Source organism: Grammomys surdaster, unplaced genomic scaffold, assembly GCF_004785775.1.
Source record: "Grammomys surdaster isolate TR1022 unplaced genomic scaffold, NIH_TR_1.0 126271, whole genome shotgun sequence".
Classification (NCBI taxonomy): domain Eukaryota; kingdom Metazoa; phylum Chordata; class Mammalia; order Rodentia; family Muridae; genus Grammomys; species Grammomys surdaster.
Window position 1 is genome coordinate 2,454,311 of NW_021621071.1, and position 26,240 is coordinate 2,480,550.

The 26,240-nt window shown below is 36.8% G+C and overlaps 1 protein-coding gene across 3 annotated transcripts in view; it reads left to right on the plus strand.

Moving 5' to 3' along the window:
- Nucleotides 1–23,696, plus strand: part of Kcnc2 (potassium voltage-gated channel subfamily C member 2) — a 172,102-nt gene extending 148,406 nt beyond the window's left edge. For 2 of the 3 annotated variants that reach the window (XM_028759070.1, XM_028759069.1), the window contains exons 3-5: nucleotides 13,058–13,985; nucleotides 15,954–16,118; nucleotides 20,605–23,696. In XM_028759070.1, the coding sequence (XP_028614903.1) occupies nucleotides 13,058–13,985; nucleotides 15,954–16,118; nucleotides 20,605–20,741 (1,230 nt within the window). In that variant the 3' untranslated portion in view covers nucleotides 20,742–23,696. Of the gene's footprint in view, nucleotides 1–13,057; nucleotides 13,986–15,953; nucleotides 16,119–19,449 lie in introns of all 3 variants that reach the window. The other variant, XM_028759071.1, reaches the window with a different exon arrangement.
- The last annotated feature ends 2,544 nt before the right edge of the window (nucleotides 23,697–26,240 follow it).

Consider the following 26,240-nt stretch of genomic DNA (forward strand, 5'->3'; position numbering starts at 1 on the left):
AATCAAAAAGAAAACCAGAATGTTTCTGAATAGAAAAGAAACACAGTCACATCAAATATTTCTTTAGCAATCCCATGAATGACTGATACTTTCTCTGACCTGTGGGATTGAGAATTATTGATTCCATCCTAAAGTTTTCAAGAGTTTACTGTTTTTAAATAAATATTTACACTTGTAAAACCAAAATCAAAAAGGCATGTCAGATATGCAGTAAATTATTGAATATCTTGCATGACTGACTGGCTTAGTATTTCTAAAATTTACCTTTAGTCCAAGCTAAGGCAAACAGAAGTGACAATAGCAAAACTCTTATAATACCAAGGCTATGTAAGATTTTGGCCTTTGTAAAAAAAAAAAAAAGCGCTGAAATTTGAAAAGGAAAGAAATTAATGTTTGTTTGTTTTGAAAAAAGACGTACAGGGAACCTTAAAGTATAGACAGTTCACAGTCATCTGCTCTTCTGTGAGCCAAGAGAATTCAATACCTATTTTTAAAAGAAACTCTTCAATTTTAAGATGGCAGCCATTCCCATTGTGGGTGTCATTTTAGAAAACAGTTTGCTGACTCTAATTTTGAGAGGTTACATGCGGAAAGAGACACTCTGGTTCTCCTTCAGAGTCGGCTCTGTGCAAGCTCAAGAGAATATTAAATGTAGTATTTTCTAGCTTTATTAAATATTCAATAGTTTTCCTTCTGTTATCTCTGTATCAAGGGCAAGTCCTGTAAACCTTGTTCCAAAAGCTCTGAATGGAGCTAAATAATCTATGAAAACATCCCTTCTTCCACCAGAAAGAGCATCGAGGTTAGAATAGAAATACAAAGGGGAAGGAAGGAGCTGGCTCTCAGTTGTCCGTTCAGAGGTTATAAGATTTTCTGACCTTTAGTGCCCCAATATGTACTTTGTGTTCCCTCATGATTATTTCCTTAGTTTGCTCCATGTATGGGAAAAAGTCTTTAGTTATTATACCTTTATAAGAATTATACCTTTGAGGAATCCACAAGAAAATGAGAAAGAAAAGCTTGAGGTTTTCTTTCTTTTGGTTTTTATTGCCCTTGTTACCAATAACCAAAGTTTAATTTCTGTGTCTTTGAATAAAACATTATTTACAGCAATTTTCGAGCATTTGTCTTCTAAGGCTTTCTATTCATTAGAGCTGAAAATTACTGCTTAAAAAAGGCATGTTTAGAGATAAAATATAGGGTTATAAGAAAGGCAGCTTTAATCTACTCTCCAAGCCTCAGCTTGGTTATCTGTAAAATGGGATTAATTCAATTCACTATGCAATTTGTCATTAAAATTTAATGGAAATCAACTTTATTCTTAAGATAGATGTACTCATTGAGTTTTGCCTATTGATATTGTTATTAGTATTATTTTTAGAATTTAAAAATGCACCTTGGTTTTTAGTATTACTCTTCTTCAAGGTAGCACTCCTATTAAGTCACTGCTAGCTTATTTTTGACTTTTGCATTCTCCTTGCCGGTTGCCTTTGCCTGAATTTCTTACTTTCCTCATGCCCTTAGTTCAACAAAGAGCAGGATTTTTGAGGAAATCGGTCACTAACACTAATAAACAATACATAGATACTAAGGCTGTGTGATAGGTTACATCACAAAGACTATTGTTTCGACGATTCTAATCAGTATTTAGAAGTATTTGGCATTCAGTAACATCAGATTATTCCCTAACAATCTCTAACATTTAAACCCGAAGACATGTGATCAGACACTGACTTCATCTGTGTAACTTTTATGCTTGCATTAACATGTTTACTTTTAGGGAAGAACAAAAAAATGAAATGCTACAATGACTTGTGATGATCTCTATGGACAGTTGTGTGCACAGTAATCTCTGTGTATGGTGATCTCTAGGTATAATTGTATACACAGTAATCTCTGTGTATGGTGATCTCTAGGTATAGCTGTGTGCACAGTAATGAGTACATATTAAACATACCTACCACTTATACTTCTTAGTACCAATTAGGTTTTTAAGCCCTTGAAATTTGTATTTTATTTTAATTTTCAAAAAAAAAATGTTTTGATAGAAACCACAGGTGGGTTACCTCATTCAGTGAACCTCTTTAAATCTCTGTGTGAACTCTATGTGATTTGAGATTGTTGCCCCTTCCCTTGGGAGGTCACATGTTCACACCCCTTCACATCCCTGGATTGTCCTGGAAACACCGACCTCCCCTTCTTATTTGCTTTGTTTTATGCTTCCCTTCACAGCCCATGCTCTTCTTCCTGTGGCATTGTTTCCATTGTTGTCATGAGCTTTCTTTTTTAAAAAAAATATCTATCTGGAACATGTGGCTAGGTGTGGGGAATTAAAGGAAGTAAGAATGAATGTAGTTTTATGCTTGACATGACCACAGCCTTTAGCAACCTTTCTCAGTACTTGGTAGCTTCAGTGCAAATCAGCATAAAATGCAGATTAAAATTACTCTAAAAAGGCATCTATGTGATAAAGGAAAAAAAAGGGATGTGACAGATGTGAGGGTTACAGTAGAGAGATGATTGAAGAACTGACAAAAAGAGCTTGCTTGTGCCTCTGCTCAGGGATATTTTTAATGACCTCATGATTTATTTCTGAGTTGAATCTTAAGCACTGTGTAGTCCTTTGCTGTCTATACAAAGCAAACAGCTGTACTTCAAATGAAAAGAAAGGTATGTACATGACTGGTACATCATAGAGATGGTGATATTAACAGTGGGAAGGGTAAATTAAGAAGGTCCATTTCAAAATGTATTTTGAATAATGAGTTAAGAATATTATGTGTTAGTAACTAATTAGAAACTAATAAACAATTTTGAACAGATGGGCAGAATCACATTGTTTCTGTCAAGGCATGATTATTCCAAGTAATGAAGAAAAGTCAATTAAAGAAAAAGTAAAAGCTAAGCCTTTGGCTCCAGGAATGGCAAAAAAGGGATCATGATGTTATGGTATTTAGAGTTAGAATTTTCAGGATTCAGAGATTCAATGGACAAAGGCATTGAGGAAAGAAAATGAGTCGTAATAGTGCCTTTTTGCCTAATTAGACAAAGGTTATTCAAAACAAAGAGAATATATGTTGAAAAAGCAGACTTGAACAATATATTTCAAGTATGCATTAGTGTTTACCTAAATTTGAATATGAAAATATGTAAGCACCTGTTTTGATTGTCTTCACATTGCCAGTGATCTAACCAAAAGTAAAAAAAAGAGTGTTATTGATTTGAAAATAAAGATTGTGACTTATAAAAAGTAGCAGCTGGGGATTGACATTTTAGCTACTATTGGTACATTGATTGTTGCTGGAGTCAAAGAAATAAATGTGATCAATTTATTTCAATAAACCCCAGTATTTGGGCAGAGGACCTATCTGTTATTTATTCAAAATTCTTGGGAGTCTTTGGGTTCCTTAGATGAGAGTCCAAATTTTTCATGTCTGTGAAGTGTTTTTGTCATACTAAGTCTGCATTGTTTATGACCTAAATACAGGCGACATGTGTGCTGCAGGTGATGCAGAGACTCTGAGTCAGCACAGTCAATCCTCTTACTGATTTATGAAAGGTCTGGAAGACAGGGGTTTTCCTCGATTAGAAATTACGCAGAGTTGTAAGCAAAGATGTCCCATAGAAAATAAAGATCTTAAAAAGAAAACTAATTTTGCAAGAGTGAAAGTCAACTGAACAGAATAGCATTGTTCGCTACTTTTTTCAAATATGTTTCTTGTTTGACTTGATAGAAGACAAGTATTTTAAGAGTCTTAAGCCTGATTCTGTAGTCAATCTGTTCAGATGCTGTATCCTAAAACCCTAAAAAAATTCCCACAGTAAACTAGTAAGGCAACAACAACAACAACACCCTGTGATTTCTTAGTATTACTCCAAATACTATTATTTTGGATCCCAGAAATATCTTCGGATGCAGTCGCCAGACTACAGTTCACAGTCTGTTGCTCTAGTTACACTGTGAGGGCAAGCAACGTGACGGCCACGCTGCTTCTCATTCCATTGCCAACTGATCACTTCCGGATTTTAAATAATACGTTTTTTGTAACTAGATTGTAATTTCCGTAGCCTATCTTGATCATCCCTTTGGAGGCATAACACAAATTTGCCTGGGTCTTTGGGGAGGATTTACAAATATGTGAAAAAGTGCATGTGGCTTTCAGTTAGACGACAAAGTGAGACTGTAGTGTCAGCTAATCCAAGTTCCAAACATGGATGCCTGCTTGAATGGACCATCATGAACTGAGGTCCTTACCTGTACTGAATAGCCAAAAAAAGCAGGTGTCTGCTATAATATACATAAGCCCGACTTCAAATCCTAAATTGTGGTGGAGTAGGTCATTTAATCTCAAGACAAAATGAACCACTTAAAACATAAATTCACACACATATTAAAGGTGAAAATTTGGAGAGGCATTTTCAGTCATTGAAATTAGAAAGTGAAAGTCTGGTGTATGTCATGATTTTACAATAATATTTATAAACGGGAAGTGGCATTTTTTTTACATTAGTATGGATAAACAAGCAAAATTATGTTTTACGAAATATATGAAAAGAAAAACACTTTAAGTCTCATCATGAGACAAAACTAAAACTGTGCTGTGTAGCACAACTGGTAATTCTGAGTCCTGGTTACATGATCGTATGCCAGAAGCTATTGAAATGACATTGATAAATCACAGAGATCTCTATTCCTTGTGTCTTTGTAAATTATACTTAAATGTGAACAGACTTGAAACAATTATAATTCCCATAAAATTAGTCTGAAATAAAAATATTAAGGGAATGGTTTATACTCATATTGAAATCCTCCAGGGCATGCATGAAGTTTAATGGTCAAGTCAATACCTGAAAATATTTTTGAAGAACAGATATTAAATTGTGTCATATTAACCTCCCGGCCTATGTTTATAGTATAATAATTTCTTTATATAAGCTGTATATGTATGTAGTATATAAGGCATATAAAGGTATATATGCATATGTCACATGGCATATCCATCTTTATAAATATATGCCTGAAAATTTTCTCCATTGATGTTTGAACTTGATAATCATGTACAGAGACTCTGCTGATGTTTCATTAGCATTCCTCAACGTAATACAGTACTATGTATTATTCTAATGAATCTCTCTATTACAGTACTATGAATCTGTAAAATCCTGTGGCTCTATTTTTAAATGGAAAAACTGATGATGCAAACTTTATGTCTCTAGCCTGAGAAGAAGTTCAAGCTATTCTCAGTTCTCCATGGAAACAGGAGATGTGGGTCTTAGTTACACCTGTCTGGATGACTCTTAAGAGTAGACTTACTAATGAAGGAGATTTGCATTGTCTTCTTTGAAGGCATAGTGCTGTGAACAGCACAAGATTCCTGTTAATTATGGCCAAGCGTTCTGTAAGACTTGAATATGTCTATGAACAAAGAACATCGGCTAAGTTTAAGATGCTGAAAGAGCAGAGAAAAAAATTCGGCTATATAACTTTTGATGAATAAAAACAACATAATATTGGGAATGATCTAAGTCTTTAAAAACTAGATTTAATAGTCTTAGTTATTGCTTTATTTGAATTTTATTCTAAAGTTAAACTTATAACATGTGATTAAAATTTTTGTCTTAATTGTATTATACCAGTTACTGTAGTAAACAAGTCCTTCCTTTAAGATTTATATTATTGGCCAAGTTTTGTGATCATTAATTATTAGGAGAATAAAATGGTAGATTCTGCTTTGGGACTATTAAAACCATGGCATACTACACTAATGTAGTTAAGAGTCTATTCTTTTATTGAGACAATACCAGGAACTGAACACCTACTTCATGCTTGTGGCCAGAGGAGGTCAGAATATGTGAATCCCTTTACTTGGAGCAAGTTGTCTTTAAGTGACATTTTTAAAAAGTGAAGAAATAACATCACTGATCATAAGTTACAAGAACACAGAAAAGCAACATAGTCAATTTGCAAGCTTTGAGAACTTGGTATTGTGAGAAAGCTATAGAACTCAATTTCTTGATACTAAAGGGAAATAGAAGATGTAAATAAAAATAGCCTTTCTTCATCAATCTCATTCTAAATGTATATATCTGTATGTATATATCTAATGTATATATAGATATTTATCTGTCATCTATCTATCTATCTATCTATCTATCTATCTATATGCATAGAAATATAAATATTTGAATGCCTATGTTGATGTAGGTTGATATAGTCCATGCAATACCCTGATGAGGACTTGCTTACCATGGAGGTGATACAACAAGAAAGAGTACTGTCCAGTTTCTGCAGTTCACCATGGATGCTAGACTGGAAGAAGAAAAGTCTATATCCATTAGACTTCATGCAAGTTTTAAAAAGAATATTTCCATTCTGAAACTTCCTGGAATTATGAACCAGTTCTCCGAATTCAGTCCGCATGACACACCTTGTCTGAAAGCTTTCTAAACACTTAAATTATTTAACTTGATTAATTTTATTTTCATTTAGTGCCCTGAGAGTCTGTGGAGTTATCATAATGGAAAAGCATGAAAAATGGCAACGTGATGCCTCCTGATCCCTCCCTCAGACACTCTCTTTTGACAGGATGAATGGAAGATACTGTTGGCAGCATCTGCAAAAACGGACCTGTTTGATTGGATTTGACGATTTCCTTCAATTTCCTTCAATTATTTTATTGTTTATTTTCTGTAAGTTCTTTTAAATTAACATTTCAAACCCCAAAGAAATATAATCATATCTTATTTTCCTCATTTACTTCTTCTTTCACTAACTCTTCCATCCTTTTTTTCATCTCCATCGACCATCGAGATAACATTGACTGTCCCAGGGGGAGGAGATTGAAAAATGAATATGACATAATTCCAGTTCATAATGACTGTCCAGCTCACTGAAGGAGAAAGACAAATTATCGTCTCCCACATTTCTTTCCTTTTAATTTGTTTTTCTTAATATTCACTCTAACTTCACATTTGACCGTTTCAGCTCTACTCAGTGAGCCAGAAAAGAAGATGTTTTCTGTGCTGGAGGAGCTTAGAGCGAAGTTCAGATAAATCACGTCAAGTTGTTACTAATGTATTCAATGTTTGCCTCTGGGTTATTCCAACCTTCAAAGCTTCTAGTATCACCCATTCGTTTGATATGTAAACGAATTCTTAATAAACCAAGCTTCTCTTCATCCGACTGGAGACAGTATACTTGTTCAAAATCTCCAAAGATTTTCACTGATGTCAAACTTCTTATAACTTCTTATTCTTAGGACTCGTCCCTGTGTCTGGTAGACCATCCCTTCTCCCCTTACATTTTCACATGGCCCAATGTCTTCAGGATTTAAAGCAGCATTAACGGGTTTTGGCTAGTGGTAATCAGACAAAGTGTTCCCTTAGTGTTTGATACTGGCATTGCCTGTCCACCATTCTGCCGGTGAGCCTGGGCAGGTGTTTGCTTGACTCACGTTATCACATTGTTCCTCCTTAGAAATGATGCTGCCTCCCTTTTCTCAGACTTCAACTTCTACCAAAGTTCTCGGCCTTCAAGCAGGCGGAAGTCAATCTCCAGCTCCTCCCATGGCGTACAGCACACTTCCGTTTGATGCCTGAAGTCTTTAATTTTTAAACACTTAAAACTTGTTTATCTGTCCGATTTTATATACAAATAACAATGATCTACTTTTGAAATAGATGCTGTCTCCTTCTTCAAGTGCTAAAGTTTATTGATTTTTACTTTATCTTGTACTGAAAAATAGGTTCTTTCATACAATTGATTCCAACCAGTTTCCTCTCCCTCCACTCCTCCTAGCTCTGCCCACTTCCCCTCTCTCCCAGATCTATTCCTCCTCTATCTCCTCTTCAGAAAAGAGCATCCCTCCGAGAGATGACAGCCAGACAGGACAGAACAAGATACACTAAGAAAGGCAAAGACCCTTATATTGAGGCTGGACAAGGCAACCCAATAGAAGGAAAGGGGTCTCAAGAGTAGGCAAAAGAGCCAAAGAAATACCTACTTTCACTGTTAGGAGTAACAGAAACACCAAGCGAACCATCTTAACAAATATGCAGAGGACCTGATTCAGACCCACAAAAGCTCGATGCTTGTTGCTTTAGTCTCTGAGCCCATGTGATCTCGGCTCACTTGATTTGGTGGGTCATGTTCTCCTGGTGTCCTCCATCCCCTCTGACTTCTATAGTCTCTCATCTTTCCTTGCACCTTCAGGGGTTCCCCAATCTCTGTGGGAAGGGACCAGATGGAAATCTCCAATTCAGACTCTCTCTCTCCAATTCAGACTCTTTCTCTCTCTTTCTCTGCAAAATGTTTGGCTGTGGGTCTCTGCATCAGGGAGGACTTCCAGAGGCACTTGATCTATAACTATAGCATTAGGAGTCATTGTTTTACGGTGTTAGTAATACCACACTCCAACAGATACATATCATACTTAAAATTGAAAGCTACACATAGCTATGATACGACATTAAAAAAATACAAAACACGAAATCATACTATGGTCCAGCTGTGAAGTACTAGGCCAAAGACTCCATTCTGAGGACCCCCAATAGAAGCACTCTCACAAAAACGAAATGGTAAAAGAACTTGTGAAAATCAGGACATGTTCTCTAAACAGGAAGACAATTGGAGAGATGAAGAAAAAGTCCTGCACTGGCATTAATGAGCTTTAAGTATATATATCAAAAGGAACAAGGGTAAGGGGTCAAGAAGTCTTGGTCCAACTGTGATCAAGCTGATCAATATTATATAAGGATTTTGCATGTGGATCTTATTAGGAGAAAGTTGATGCAGCCTGGGAAGGTATTTCAACTCATCACAAGATTTGTATAGGTTAAACCTGTAGTTCCTGGGATCTGCAGATGCCCAAGTGAAGATTCAGTGCTTTTGGCAGAATTGGCAGAAGCAGCTTCTGAGTTCTTATTATAGCTCTTTTTTTTCTTAACCTTTATAGTTATTTCATGAGAAGGGGTATTTTGGAAGCAATGCAGTGCCCACAAAAGCCTGTAGAGGGCGACAGATCCCTTAATAGATTGTGAACTTCAGTGTCGGTGCTGGGAATCGAACCAAGGTCCTCTAGAAGAGTTCCCAATGCTCTTAACTGCCAGGGCATCTCTTCACCCCCTTGCTACAGTTCTTAAAATAATGGTGACAAAAAATATGGAAAGATACATGCAGCAAATGCTTTGCAAAAATAGCTGTTAGTCCCCAAAGCTTTAAGTCTTAAACATGTTTGCATTTACAGATTGTTCAGATGGTTTATTTTGCTCACAGATATTTTTGAAGGAACTAGAATTATATCAAAGTAGATATCAACAGGTAGGAATGCTTCTGTAGCTCTGGTAAATGTTTATTACTAAGCCTTCAGGAAGTTTAATTTAAGACTGTGAATGGATGCTTATAATTTGAAAATTCTTCCAACTCATTAGATAATTTGTTTTATCCATTTTCTGAATAACATACAAGAAATTGGTTTTCCATTTTAATATGCACATTAATTATCTAGGGAGCTTGTTAAATGAAGATTTTTCTTCTCTCTCCTTGCATAAGGAAATCGGATATCTCACAGTGGTAGGGAGTAAGGAATTCATACTTTTGTATACTCTTCAGGTGTGTTTTGTCAGATGAATCTTTGTTTCCTCCTTTTTTAGGGATAGGGTGGCTGACCTAAATTGTTTTCAAATACAACTGCTTCAATGTGCACAAACACAGGATCTTAAAAGCACCTTTTGTGGTAATAGTTGTATTTTAGGAAGTTTACTAAATATGTCTATTTGGTGAATTTTAATACTCATATGATGCTTTAAACTTAAGAAATCACTTTAATGTCTATTTCCATATTGTCTCATGTTAGTATGGTAGTTTCTCACAAGTGAGTTATATGAAATAACGAACCCTAAGTAAAACTATCAGTAATTAAATGCCTCTAAAGGCAGAGTTCTCAACCTCTGGGCCATGGCCCTCTTGGGAGCAAGTCAATCAACCCTTTTACACCAAAGACCATCAGAAAAAACAGCCATTTACATTGTGATTCATAACAGTAGCACAATTACAGTTATAATGTAGCAATGAAAATAAATTTATGGTTGGGTGTCATCAAAACATAAGGAACGCTATTAAAGCATCACAGCATTATGAAGGTAGAGAACTACTGGTCTAAAGTCATCTCGTGGCCTTACATTTCAAAACTCAGGTGATATTTCTGCTTAATCATGTTTACTTAAGAAAAATGGATTAATCTGGATGAAGGCAGAGTCTGTATCCTTGATTTAGAAGTCAGTCTGTGTACTATAGTCAGATCTGGAAAAACTACACCAGGTTTGGTGGTACAGGCCCTTAACCCCAGCACTTATGGGTTGGAGGCTGGAGAACCTGGGCTTCACAGTCATACTCACCTACAAAGAGAAGTCAAGGCTAGCCTGAGCTATACGATATCCTTTTTCAAAACAAAGAACCACAGAGGGGTTCTTTCAATGCTTGTTAACATATGATTTTAAAACTCTTCCCTCTCTAGGCAGTTGACTTCTGCTCAACCTTCATTTCGGTCTGCGGGCAAAGGTCTTAATAACCCTTCATCCCAAATATCATCTGCATGGTTTTTTTTCCTTTCAAAATGTTATATATTTTTCCTTTACTGGAATTGTGACAACTTCAGTTACAGGCCTTTGGTGTGATAAATGAGTTTTATGTCTGCATCCTCCTCACACTGGAATTCCTCAGTGGATTATGTTTCATGCGTTGCTATTAAATTAAAAGCTTGACCTGAGGCTCAGCAAAGGGAAGCATCGAATACACTGTATGCATACATGCTGTGTAGTAGAGAAATGTCCTGTCATAAAAGTTCCAAGTTTTGTTTTTGTCTTTGTGGTTTTCTTTTCTTTTTTTTTTTTTTTGGACAGATGTTAGTGCATCTTACAGAATTGATTTTGTTCTTTGGATGTCACAGGCACACTAGGACTGTCCAAAAGATGAAGCTGTTAAGACGTCTCATGTAACGGTGCCATTTTAGACTGCAGAGTCAACTGAAAGGAGTGATTATTGAAAATCATTTTAAACAGCTCATCAAACCACCGCTTAACTGCTGAAATACTATGTCTAATCGGAAATGCAGGAGACAGAGTGGCCTTGTGGGGACTGTGGGTGGGAAGAAGGGTGGGGCCATAGGTGTGAAGCTCAAATGACGAAAGGGTTCACATTTAGTCAGAAACAAATATGGCTTTCAAATCTCGAGATAAAATAAGTTTGCAGTTCCGAGTCAATTACCCATCACAGATAACTACAGCACACCATCTTTTAGTTTATGCAAAGTTATAGTGATGCTAAATCTTACCCCAACTGACATGTGTTCATTTGTACATCAAAAGCAAAATGGAGAAAGTTAGTGTCTCAAATGCTCCTGGAAAACCCAAACAGTTGGATTATAAATGGCAAAACCAAGAGTGTTTGGCAGATGTCCATGGGATACAGGTCAAAGTGATTGAGGTGACACTTCTTAAATGGTGTATGCTGGCTGTGCTCACACTCACTTCTTGGGTAAGTCCTTAATTTGGGGTGGTTGTCTAAGGCAGATAGCCACAGTAGTAATTAATGCTTTTGTGATGGCCTCCCAGACTCATTGGACTGAAAAAGAGGAGCCTGTGTTCTTGAAATATGGCTCAGTCCTTTTCAGTGGCAGCCATGCCTGAAGGGTAGACCTTCTCAGTGGCAGCCATGCCTGAAGGGTAGATGTCAAGGGGCAGGTTGGATATTGGAAAGAGTCTCATTATTTCCAACTGAGGGACTCCTTCTGCCCAATACAGTTTCTTTCACCTGGCGATTCCATTGGTTTATCTACGAAAGGAGCAGCCCGCTCACTCAGCAAGTGAGGCTTCTGAGACATTTACAAGAGAATACTAGAGACCTCAGCCACTCTGCAGTGTCTCCTGTGAATGACAGAGGTGCCCTACATTGGAACACCTGAACACAAATATTCTGATCTGTAGTATTAAGGCATGTGTGACCCCAGTCTATGGGAAGGGGCTTCAAACATTTGTATTCTCCATTTTGGAATTAGATAGCTTTAGGGGATGGAAGTTGTGACTGGATTTGTGAGGTTTGGGCCTGAGCCTATCTCTTTATGTCAACTGAATTAGAAAGAAGGAATGCAAATGCTCCTTGCCTGGTACTCTGGAAGTGTAAGATGGGGATGGTATTAGTGTTGTTATGCAGACTGACATAAAATCAATTCAACAGCTTGTGGTTCCAGCCAGAACTGTATAATGGGGAATTCTTAGGATTTATCTATATTTTCAGGTGCATGTGTTTTCAAATATTATTGACTAAATAAATGAAATTCTTTGTTTTGAAAAAATAGCTTTATAATTTATAACTTCGGCATCTTCAAGTTCTTTTACTTAACCATGGGAAGATAATAGTATTTGAATTTATCTCCCTAACTTACTTTCTCTCCTTTAATTTGTGTTCCTTGAGTTTGCACCCAATGCAGATTTGCTATATTGGGGAGTCTCTCCCTTCAGGTGCCATTGAACACTCCAATTTCTCATTTTATGTTCGTATCCCATAATATCCTGAAACGTTTTATTGAGAAGTAGAAACTGACAGTTACATTTTTGTGGCTCCTCAATTTAACACCGGTGTAATCTACCTTATATGTGCACTTATAAACGTTGTTTCCAAGTTTCTAGGGCATAAGCAATTATTAAAATTGGAGCTATTGTCAAAAATGTTGTTTTCCTTTTTCAGACTGTTGGCATTAAAGATTGTTCTGAAATAATGTTTATGGTTTCTTCACAGTTTTTCCCTCTTCACACTCCACAGAGCAAAGCTTTGTATGTATGTGAGCAAAGACCGGAGTTTGGAGAATCTTACAGATTCAGTCTGGTTAGCTTGGGGGACATAGTCTCTCCTTGCAGAAGATTCTCCTTTGAGAATCCGCTGAAGTGAAATCCTCAAATATTCCAATGTCTTTTTTCCTTGACAGCCATCAGTGTCTTTCAGATTCAGCTATAAATACGAGATGGTTCAGCTCACCCTGTATTTCTTTCTCTCTTTCTGCAGTTTATTGCTTTTGCTTCTCTGTTCTTCATTTTGGTTTCCATCACAACCTTTTGCCTGGAGACACACGAAGCTTTCAATATTGTTAAAAACAAGACAGAGCCAGTTATCAATGGCACCAGCGCTGTTCTCCAGTACGAAATCGAAACGGATCCTGCCCTGACGTACGTGGAAGGAGTGTGTGTGGTGTGGTTTACTTTTGAATTTTTAGTCCGTATTGTTTTTTCACCCAATAAACTTGAATTCATCAAAAATCTCTTGAACATCATTGACTTTGTGGCCATCCTCCCCTTCTACTTAGAGGTGGGACTCAGCGGGCTCTCTTCCAAAGCGGCCAAAGATGTGCTCGGTTTTCTCAGGGTGGTTAGGTTTGTGAGAATCCTGAGAATCTTCAAGCTCACCCGCCATTTCGTAGGTCTGAGGGTGCTCGGACATACTCTTCGTGCGAGTACCAATGAATTTTTGTTGCTGATCATCTTCCTGGCTCTGGGAGTGTTGATATTTGCGACAATGATCTACTATGCTGAGAGAGTAGGGGCTCAGCCTAACGATCCTTCAGCTAGTGAGCACACACAGTTCAAAAACATCCCCATTGGTTTCTGGTGGGCTGTGGTGACCATGACTACCTTAGGCTATGGAGATATGTACCCCCAAACATGGTCAGGGATGCTAGTGGGGGCCTTGTGTGCTCTGGCTGGAGTGCTGACAATAGCTATGCCTGTGCCTGTCATTGTCAACAATTTCGGAATGTATTACTCCTTGGCAATGGCGAAGCAGAAACTTCCAAGAAAAAGAAAGAAGCACATTCCTCCTGCCCCTCTGGCAAGCTCACCTACGTTTTGCAAGACAGAATTAAACATGGCTTGCAACAGTACCCAGAGTGACACATGTCTGGGCAAGGAAAACCGGCTTCTGGAACATAACAGATCAGGTAAGGCGCGATTTCAAATGTGCATCGTTAAGTACTTTATAGATCAGTGCATCGTATAGGCAAACGGCAGCCGCTTTCGTTTTCTGTAAATATCCATGCGTTTACAGTTTTATCTCCTCATAAAATGTGTGTCTCAGTGAGGCTTGTCTGTAACAAGACTGTAGCAGTTCTACGTATGGATCTGCAGAGCAGGTCTGTGGGGTTTTCTGATAATGGTGGGAATGACCTTTGCTGATGATGCGAATATTTTTCTTTTGCCCATTTGTTGCTTCTGTGCCAATGTTTCTTTGTCTCTCGGCATGACGTGATGGTATGATCTTGACCATGTTTCATTCTTCGTTCTCAAAATGTTCACCTCCCTATCATTTGGCTTGGTGTGTTTGACTCAGTTTCACCTCTGACACACGGTACTCTGCATCTCAACCTCTTTCAGGAGAAGCAGTTACTGAAGGAGAACGGATGTTTGCACCTCAAAGGCCTAGGCACTAAAGAGGTGACTTGGGAGACAGACTTTTCAATAAGAAAGCTCATTATTAGTGTTATTCTAGTGAATTGACTAAGTTGTCATTGTTTTAAAATTAGGTAGGGTATTGCAACCTAACACTTTTCATGATAGAAAGTTACATATAATACAAAAAATAAACATCCACCATTGTTAAGGGTACAGATAATCTTCCATGGATAACCAATGAAAAAATGGCATTTCTTTCCTGAAATCATTTTCTATTGCATTGTGCCTTGGCCTCTTCTCCCTTCTAGAACTGAAATTTGAACATTTTAATGATTGGCATTTTCTGGATTTCTGCTCCCTGTAGGATAGATGTAACCTATAGCTGATTAATTATTCTAACTCTTGGGTCAGTGTTTCCAAGCCAAGGCAGAGGGAGTTCTTGTTTGTTTAGTATGCCTGAGTCAGATATAATGTTTTTTTAGATGAACAAAATATTTATTTAATTAGCTTATTTTGAAATTTAAAGTATATATATGTGTGTATATATATGTGAGATCTACTTATCTATTTTTCTTTTATTTTTAATTAATTTATTTATTTATTCACTTCCTATCCAAAATATGAAAAAAGAGACCACTGATAACCTCATGTCTCATTTAGAAATGATCTCCCCCCCCCTTTACCTTCTGAAAAATGTTATGAAGCAATCAGAAAACTCAAAGAAGCATGACTGGAGATGAACTACTGTCCATCTTATATGCATTTGGAAACTCCTGTAAATTTCATTAACACATATCTGACAGCTGTTAAGAGTATCTGTCCGAAAGGAGGGATTTATCTAGGGTTGTTACTCTTTACATTGTTCTCAGTGTTCTTCTGCAGAATCCTTAAGAAAGGCATGGACAAAGAGGACACACTCATTTCTGGTCAGTGTTGTAATGTCAAGCTAGTGTGTAGGCTGGTGAAGGTGTACAGAGCCCTTGGAGAGCAGGCAGAAGTAAACACTACCCTCAAGGGCATGGAGATCTTGCTGTATGCTTTGCTCCAAAGAATTCTGAGTCTTCAAAGTGGAATGGTTCTTGTGGTTTGGGAGTATTTTGAGTACAATTTTTTGGTGGAAAAATGAGCTCTTTAAGAATTGCAAAGCCAGTACTACTTGGGAGATTTTTATTAAAGGTACCCTATTTTTAACCATTTCCACTGGTAGTAACTGAATAACATGTAACATAAATTTTGTCTAATTCACTATCACATTTACTTTGAGTTCACAACACCCCGTGTGAAAGCTAAACTACCCTTTAGATTGATCAGAATTTCCTAAGGAAGATCTCTTCCTTTTAAAATACACCTCCATCTTATTTCATGTAATTTTTTTCTTTATTGTGGTGAATACTGTGATGTGATTACCATGTTCTGTATATTGAGTGACTGGACTACGGGCATCCGTTGTAAACTCTCTGTCCTGTCTCATTTCCTCATCCATCACTGTCTGTCAATGGGCGTGGTCCTGTGACCAGTGTTATCAGGTGACGACAGTACAGGAAGTGAGCCGCCATTATCACCTCCAGAAAGGCTCCCCATCAGACGCTCTAGTACCAGAGACAAAAACAGAAGAGGGGAAACGTGTTTCCTGTTGACGACAGGTGATTACACGTGCGCTTCTGATGGAGGAATCAGGAAAGGTACGCATGCGTTTAATCAAATCCTAGTAGGTGACTTAGCTGTTACGTAAGAGTGATGCAAAACGCTCAGTCATCATTTTCTGGGGGAGCACAGCATGTGGCACTCTTGAATTTTCTCCATCATGTCTTCTCATAACAGGCCCTTTCCAATATCCACCACCATAGCCTACATTATTGTTATACAGAAAAAGCATGACCCTTTATTCTGTATATTTTGTTTTTCCATCCTTTTATTTACATTCTGTCTGTGGGCAGAATTTTAACAGAACATGCAAACATCATTAAGTCAGTCAACATTAAGTCAGCCCTTAGTTATTTTCGCATGATGCTTTTAGCAGTCTTTAAAGGTTATCTGTTTTTATTAAAACAATACTCACTACATAGCTCTGTGATTGTATTTGTTAAGTAATTGATGGCCATTAAATAATTGATAAGGCATTTTTTCTCTTCCAAGTGAAAGAACTAAATAGCCTTTAAATCACTTTCCCCAATGCCCTGGCAGTTGATACCAACAGCTTCTCTGACTTTCGCAAAGGGTAACATCCTCTGCTCTGCCATGTGCATTTTTTTTTAAATCACTTGAAAGGTCAAAACTGTGATTAAAATTACATATTTTTTCTTTAGGCCCAGTGAAATAATTTAAAATCCATTAACATTTTTGAGCAGACATTAAATAGTATCTAACATGTAGGAGATAATAAATATTTGTTGATGAAATTCAAAATGGCTGTGGAAGGGTTTTTGTTAAAGTCTGTGTCAGAACAGGTGAAGAGCTATAGTGATTTCTTACTTACTACAATTGCCTACTCTGAATAGAAACTTTCATATTTTGTTTCGCTGGATTCTATAAACAATGTCCATATTTGTTATGTAAAATGGTTTTTATATATCTTTAATGTTTTTAAATTTAAAATGGTTCTCTTATGATATCCTCCTTGAAAAGTATCTCGTAACTCACATTCAAGATCTCTTTCATTTCTTCTGAATATTTTACTTGTTCTCTGCTTCAATCTCTTTGAGGCACAGAGGCAGACAGAGGCCTCTTCATTTTGTTATTAATTAATTAATAAATTAATTAATGTTTTGAGCAAGAGCTCCATTGATCCTTCATTCCAGTCAGTTCCATGATTTACCTGAGTTCCTTGAACTAAAGTGTATTTCGGTTCTCTGAGAGGCTTTGTTTACTATTTTAAAAAATCTACGTAAGTGTTAGAAAGTTTAAATGTTTTGTGAGACTAGCTAAAATCACATAGTAGTTTGGCCAAATATATGTGCACATGTTAGGTAATAAAATTTTGGGCTTAAAACCCTTTTCTAAGCGTTTTTAAATTGTAGCAGAATTTTTCTGTATAGGGTTACATGTGTGTAGGTGTAGACACATTTATTAGTCTATGTGATTAAACAGACATTCATTTCTGTGCATCTTCTACTGAAGTATTATATGCAGTGCTTATACAAAGGGAATGAGTTTAAAGATCTTGAAATTTTCCTCCGTGTCTAATAATACCGATAAAAATATCTGAGAAAAGCTTTGGACATTGTAAGATAGTATGATGAGAATAAAAATTGTTTACTGTAAAATTGCAAAACTTTACAAACAACACGATTAATAAGGCACTTGTTCTTCTAATAAAGATACATGCAACTTTATTTCATAAATGCAAATTATACTTTTTAATGAGGACTTCCTTTGAAAACTGAGCATCTTCCACAAGCTTTTTGTTCTTCATTATTTCTTACCACACTAACTCTTCCATGTTCTTGATAATTTCTTCCCTGGCTCCACGCTCTATGTGGGGGCCATTTCTGGATGCACTTAACCATTTTTGCTTTTCTCTCCTATTGTTACATAGACCAGAAACTATCCATTGTCTTTCCTCTTTCCTTTATATAACTTACAGAGTTTTTTATTTACCCAAGCACTTACTTCCTGGAGGATCTATTTAGTTTTCAAGTTGATTTCTACTCATTCTATTTAAATGTTCTAAAAATTCTCTCTGTATAATTTTAAGAATATTACTGGATTCTTATTTTGTTGTTTTACTTATGATTATGAAAATATTCCATAATGCATTAAGAGAATACAAAGATTCATTTAAAGAGTAATCTTCCAAGATTACCTTTGTGTTTCCTTACAACTGCTTTTGAGAAGCATGTCATCAAAACAAAACACATGCATACTACATGTGTAGCAGTATTGATATTGCCCTGAATAAGCATATCCTCCTAGAAGCTGAGTAAAATGCATGTTCTTTATTCAGAGCTTGATTCTAAGTAGGCTTACTATTGTTTATGTTCATGAATAACTTAAATTCTATATTTAAATCTTCATTGATATTTCCAGTCACTCCCAGAAAAGCTTGATTAAGCAAAAAAAAGTATCAAAATTTCTAATTATAAATATTTGGAATAGGTAAAACTAAAAATATATAAAGAACACATAATTTTGCTAATTAAATAGTTGTTGCTAAATGAGGAGTGCTTCTTCAAATGATATTAAATTACTGATATTAAAATTAAAAAGATCTGTAAACAAAATAAGAAATACCTTCTTTTAGATCTATAATTTAGAAGAACAATTAACATTTAGAATAGCAATCAGGATTCTTCTATCACTGGGTGATTAAAATAAAATTATCTAACAGATCATTACATGTCTCAGAGTTGTATAAGGAACTTGGGGTGTAAACTACATTTTTAACGCATCCACACACCAGAAATTAGCATCCGTTAGTGTTTGATATCTAGTTTATATTTTTAGGCCACATAATCAACTTCAACTACATAGGAAAATGATTTTCTCTGCAATTTTCAAAGCTATATTTTCAGCCAATTTACAGAAGAGCAGTGAGAATAAAGTTAACATGTACATGGTTTCTATGTAAGGATATATTACTTGCAATTTAAAAAAGAATGAAGACAACCTCCCCTTAACTGTCACCTCATCTATCAGAATGGAACGAAGGCATACCCTCTCCCGTGTTTTATAATAAAGGATGCTAACTGAACAGAGGCAGGTAAATGTATATTCAACATAAAATCCATTCCCCAAACCAACAATTATCATTAATAGATGGTGAATTGTTTATTTACAAAATTATTTAGAAGACACTAAGTCTACTGGAAGTTAATGTGTACGCATGTGGGCAGGGAGTGTTCCTTACTCTTCTGTCCCATTTCATTTAGTTTTAGCCTGTTCTAAAATTGTTATGGAGTCTGTCTTGATGTATAACTGTCTTAGCCTCTATGTCAGATACAAGAATTATTTTGGTCCCAATAAAAAGTAGAGGCAGTTACAAAGGACTTTCTTTTCTCTTCGTCCTACAATCAGCAAGCACACTAGAGCCCATGGAGAGTACTTCACAGACTAAAGGAGACACAAGACCAGAAGCTCATTGGAATTGTGCGAACTTACTCAATTTTGGGTGTCCTACAGGAAGTTCATTCCCCACCCTCTAACTGTTCAGTGGAACTACCAAAATGTTTCTTTCCAAAGCTGTGTGATAGGATTCCATTCATTCACATGTCTTACTCTCCATGTCACGTGATGTCACGTCACGCTTTGTATGAGAAGCACCCCCAGCTTGTTCAACTGCCTCTAATATTCTACTGAAAATGCTACAACACATGACTGTCTCCAAAGGTCACAGGACGGGGTCCTGGCTGAAGTTATTAGGTAAAACAACCAAGCTAATGTTCCTGAGAAGCTGTTTAATGATCTAAGCACATGGCTATCACCAACAATAGAGTAGGTTGAGAATTTTTGGTTAAAACACAATTTGCCTCAATTCATGGAGGGTGAGGGAAAGAGATAAAGTCATCTATATACATCAAATTCAGATCTATTTCACTAAAATTGTGACTCAGTTTACATTTCATTTGCTTCCTTTTTATTTAATTTTATTTTATTACCTAAGGGATTGGTAATGTGCTTTCCATCCTGTATCACATGGATAATGACACCAAATGCCATTATTATGTGAATCACTCTTTTAAACTACTGAGCCTTAAAAACTACATATGTTGGAAACAAGTGTGCACTTCAGGTTAAGCATGCTTCATTAGTTAATTGTACTAAAATTAAAAGGAATATATCTCATATATTTTTAATTTTTAGAAAACATGTCCTAAAATTTAAAAGTGTTGAGTCTGTAAATATATTTAAGGGGATTTTTTTTTTGCCTAATTTAAAAAATTCTTGTCGTCTTTATGCCCAAATTATATCAATGCTAACTATAATCAAGCATAAATATACTTTGAAATATTGTAGCTATAATTTGTGTTAGCTGGTTTAATTTCTTTCAGAATGTGAAATAAAGTGAGCTTCAGTTTTTAGATGTGTGAATTGTGCCAATACTGAATTCTTTACAAATGGTTTTAGCTAAAAAAAAAAAAATAGCACTTTGGGTTACCCTGCACTGTACTGTTTGTTTTTGTCTGTTTTCTGGTTGAACTCAACTGATGTCTATGCATTTTTTCATAAAAGGATATGAAAAATCCCGAAGCTTAAACAACATAGCGGGCTTGGCAGGCAGTGCTCTGAGACTCTCTCCAGTTACATCCCCCTACAACTCTCCGTGTCCTCTGAGGCGCTCTCGGTCTCCCATCCCATCTATCTTGTAAACCAAACTGCATCAATCGGCTAAATTCTATCGATACAACTACTGTTTACCATGTAACGGAAACAATTAACTGTAGAGTTTCTCCAGGCTCCATGAATAACAGTGTAGATCCTGCATGATATTACTATTTGAAGTCAGAGACGCTACTTGAGTAGCAAAAACATCTTATCCCGGCTTTAAAGATGATCTAAGGTAGTGCTACTACTCAATACGAATTGCCCCAATTTCCTTTCGCAATACAGTGACCAATAGTGTCAGATATATTGGCCAGTAAACTAACGCATAACTGTATCTTCAGGGAGATATACTTTAATAGCGTGCTTCTAAATGCCAACCACTTCACTGGACCTTCATTTCTTGTGACTCCAAACCATTCTGAAGATGTCTGGGATCCCTATCTAGATCACGTAGAACATGACTTTGGTCAGCTCATTTGCATGGACCCTCTTGCCTGTATCACCTGAATACAATGTTGTAGAGTCCTGGGACTGGATGGCTCGGGATATGTGTACTCGCTTCAAACCATCCTGCCAATGTGAAAACACTGGGAGGGAACCTGTTCTGCATGTTGAATTGGGGGGCAGGGAGGGGCGCCTTTCTCCTTGCTATCCCCCACTCCTTCTTTGATACAAGTATTTACTTTAAATACCTTCATTTCTCTATTGATTTATTTTTTTAAAAAAATGCTGTATTGGTGTTCTGAATATTTTTGGTTGTTTGCACACACAGATAACTGCAAAGAGATTGTCATTACTGGTTACATGCAAGCCGAGGCCAGATCTCTTACTTAATGACTTGGCGAAGGCACAAAACATGAAAGAAAGGTAACGGCTAATCAGGCTTGCATCCTTTAGCCAAGAATCTCTGCTTGGTACTAGAGCCATTCCCCGCCCCCTCATAAGTCCTAGAATTTGTCATTATTTTCAGAGGTAGAGTGCCAAATATTACCCAAAGCTTTTGTCTGTTTTTTTTTCTCTTGCCTCTTTATTTTTATTTATCATTTTGTGTGAACACTAAAAGTTCTCGGTGTTCACCGGAGGCTTTTTTTTTTTGACTAGCCTTAAAATTTGCATCAAAGGACTAACCAGATTTTTCAGGCTGTGTTTAATCAGGTGCTTCGTCCCGTGTGTTGTTTCCATCTGTCTGTCTTAACTGTATAAGCTATCCTATCTGTCTCCATAGAGAGTAGAAGTGCCCTGATCATCACTTTAAACTTCTTACTGACCTCCGTACCTCCCTCCCACGTCTTCTCTGCTTTGTATGTAAAACTATTGATGCTCTGTAGACTACCTAAATTAATAGGCACTGTGAATAATATTTTTATGAGCAGGACAGAAGCAGCAATTTCGCCACAGTTCTCTGTTGCCTACTGCAGTGCTGGTTTCTGCTACCTAGCAATCTGCATTCATCATTATGTTCAAGGAAACATTCCTAGGGAGTCATCTTTTTTTTTTTTTTTTAGTCTGGAGGGAAGATAGTCCGTTTACACATCCCTACCAAATGCCACAGCAATAGTGTATTTGATATTTTGGGTATTCGAGGGAAGAAAAATGCCATAATATAATCTCAGTATAGACTATTACCTTCAATGAATTGACTCTTAAGAGTGTTGATGAATTCCCAATTCTCATGTATATTTTTGATAGAAAGGCAATTGTCACTTGTGTTACTGGATAGAGACATGTGTTAGTCTTCATTCCCAAGCCTTAGAGCATGAGCTGCATGTCAGAGATCTTGTACAGCAATGCATTCACCCAGACGTAAATATTTGAAATTTAGAGATACCGTGATTCCTTTTTGATAACACCATTCGTAGAATGCTATAAATACTCAGAGATTGACGGTAAGGAATTAATATGCTGTCTGGTGCTGCTGTTATTGACTGCAGTGTTGTACAGAATTTATCATGGATTTTTGACTGCTGAAAAAAAGGACATTGAGATATAGCCATTCCAAGGATTGTACTGGAAACTTCTGCTACTGAACGTGACCGGATGTGACCAGTTTGTATTGAGAAGAGGTTCTGCGGCTGATAAAGGAATGGTGGCTGGAACTGAAATGGTGCTTGCCTTGGGGATATTCTGCTTGTTGACAAACCAGAGTCCACGAAACAGCTGTAAATACCAACGTGTGCATGGGTCCACCCCTCTCACAGTCTCATAGCAGAGGGAGCCACATCCATGGTCAGCATCTTGGAGCTTCAAGGAATGCCCGCAAGGCTCATGGTGGTTTTGCTGTGAATTACAGAGGGCAGTGACTCCGATGTAGTATAGGTCTGTTTTCATTTCTGTTTGTACATTACGTGTTGGATCTACAAACACTGATTGCCTCATTTTCTTGCAAACCGCTTATATATCAGCTTGTGTATACTTTTAGTGTCTACATATAAATCTAACCATTTCTTAGTCACGTATTCATTTAGTTCTGGACCGCTGTTGCTATCTAGAAGAAAGTCATCAACAGTATTCATAGTTTAAGTCTTTTGTCATTGTTACCTCAATTATAAATATTAAAAAATATAAATTCTGGCAATGAGAATATTTTTTTATTAAATGATCAAGGAAAATGTCAGTATATAGTAGAATATTATCAAATTATATCCTAAAATGTCTATTTTGCATAAAAGAGATATTCTTCAATCAATTCCTTTTTTTGTGAGCTTTGTGGCTAATGAAGTATGTGTTTGTCTTTATCACTGCGGTAGTTGAAACTGTATAAGAGTTTTTCATCTTGCTTAATCAATATTTCCAGAATCTATTAGTTCCCCTGGGATTCTGAATATACTGTATAGCCGAAATATAAACCCCTGTATCGTGTACCTTTTGTGACCATCTCAAGGTGCATGCCTAACCTTCGTGATAAGCCAATGGACATGTTACTAACTGAAATGAAGAATAAAAGTCAAATGATCTGGGGATAAACTTGAATCTTATCTGATTAAATGATTCATACCCTTCTCTGGCTTCCTTTCTTTGTGTGTTTCTATTTCAATGACTTTACTATTGTTATGCTTCATGGTTCCACCACCCACACTCATACATTCCCTGGATGTTGGGGATGAAGGCCTTTTAAAGATACCGAAGCTCTGGTTTTCACTAAACCTTAGAAAACATAGCTGGTGTTTTCCATTTCGTTATGTTTTCTTCCTTTCTCTGTTTCAATTTCTCTCACCACAGGCTATAGAATTACTTATTGCTATGATACTCAGTGTTTCTAGGCAATTTTATGATTAATACTAAAATTTCTGATTTGCCCCAGGAGTGGGGTGGAAAACTTTTGTTTCAACTTCATTAGCAGTGCAGCTCAGGACCTGAGTGGCACAACTGTTCATTTACATTTTTTTTTGTCTCAATTGTCCTCCCTACATTTTAAATATTTTCCGAAACTTTCGGTGTAAATTCTACTTTAAAACATGCCTTATGTCTTTAGATCTCTGTTTTCTACACAGGACAAACATAGCTGGCATTCCATCCATACTGCAGGGGTATGAATAAACGTAACGATACACAATTCTATAACACCATCCAATGGTAGGAGAGAAGAGGAAAGAAAATGTATTGAGGTAGAAAAGAATGTGGTCAAATCCAACACCTCTTCTTTTAATAATGTATCGGCATGTGAGTTTCTGTCTCTCAAGCTGTTCAGTGCTAATGATGACAAAAAATATTAAGATGCTGAGACTAGTAAGGGGGGAGTTGCAAGTAGAAGTACCTGCAAATGTTATTAATAATTATATTCAGAGGAAAGATTTGTTGTGCAAAGGAACACTGTGAATGAAGAAAGAGCATACACCTCTATCAATAGTAATTACCACCAGTTCTTATTCTAAAAAACAGGAACAAGACATCACAAATAAAGAGTAATGATATTCATCTTATTTATACAATGAGTCACAAGTGGGGGCTGGTGAGACCACCATGCCATGGCTGGCAGTCTGAGTTTAAACCCTAGGACCCACACAGTGGAAGGGGAACCGCCTCTCGCTATATGTTCACTGACCTACATCCACACACACTGTAGCACATACATGTATAAATAAAATATAAAATAAGTAAATCATCAGCCAGACTCAAGGAGAGCTTCTGATGAACTTATGAAGACTCTCAAGAACTTACAGTCTGCTTGAAAACATCTTTACTTGTGAATCAATTTAAATATTGAAATCCTTAGGAGTTACATTTGATTACAATATGTCATTTGAAAATTTCCAATTTTCTCTGCCAAAATGAAAGTTTTAACATTTAAGTATTATTAAATGATAGATTTGTATTATTCTCTATTGTGGATTCAGTGAGATTAATATTGATATAAAATTTCATCTTATTCTTTTTCAAACTTGTTTTGCTTAGGTATCCATTTTTATTGTTTTCTACAACTAAATGGTTGACTCGATGTTATCACATTTACTTTGTCTTTACATCAGGTGAAAGTGACCAATGACAGAATATGTGATTTGAACATTACATTAGCATTTTCAAAGTACAAGGGCACCACCACTCAGAATTCCAGAAAACATAGCATGAATTATTTTAAAAATATAATTTGTATTATTCCACAGCAGAAGGCCCAGAGTTCCTCTGGTTCCTTATGTGCATGCACAGATGTCCCTCAGCACTTCACAGCCCATGTGCTTCAGTTGGGGGAGTCTGGGGTCCACACAGCGACATTGTCACGTAGTGCCCGTGATTCACACTGGAGTTCATCATAGGTACTGTGCCTTCTATATTCATAGGTATGCATCATATGTAAATATGTTTTGCTTTGTATGTTCCTTTATGGTACCACACAGAACTATTTCACAGCCTGAAGATCCGTTTGGTCAGCTCAGTTTTTCAGGGAAGCTTCTTTCATGTACTAATATATGCCAAAGGTCACTTTATATCTTTTCGTGACTTGATAGGCTGCCTAGCTTCTTGTTACTGTGACACAAACTGGAGTCTCCTGGAAAGTGGGAACATAAGTTCAGGAAATGCCTCCCTGATATTGGACTGTTGGCACATCTGTGAGGACAAGATCTTGGTTAATGATTGGTATAGGTTAGACCATACAACTGTAGGAGGTACCATCACTGGAAAGGTTGTCCCAGGTCCTCTAAGAAAGCAGGCTGAGCAAGCCAGTAAATAGCACCCCTCCATGGCCTCTACTTCAGTTCCTGTCTAGAGTCCCTGCTGAATCTTCTTTCTATCTGGCCTGTGACTTCTACATTGGTTTTGGTGAGTATTTTCTCACAACAACAGAGAAGCAAAGTGAGACACTTGATAACTCATTTCTTTTGAGTACGCCATTCTTTGTAGGTATCACACAGCTTCTTCACTTTTAGATGAGTCTGCAACAGTCAATCACGCCCAGGGAAACACTAACAAGAGAACACACTCACACACGCATGTGTGCACATGTGCATGCATATGTACACGTGAACACGTGCAAACACACACACACACAGAGAAAAAGAGAGAGAGAGAGAGAGAGAGAGAGAGAGAGAGAGAGAGAGAGAGAGAGA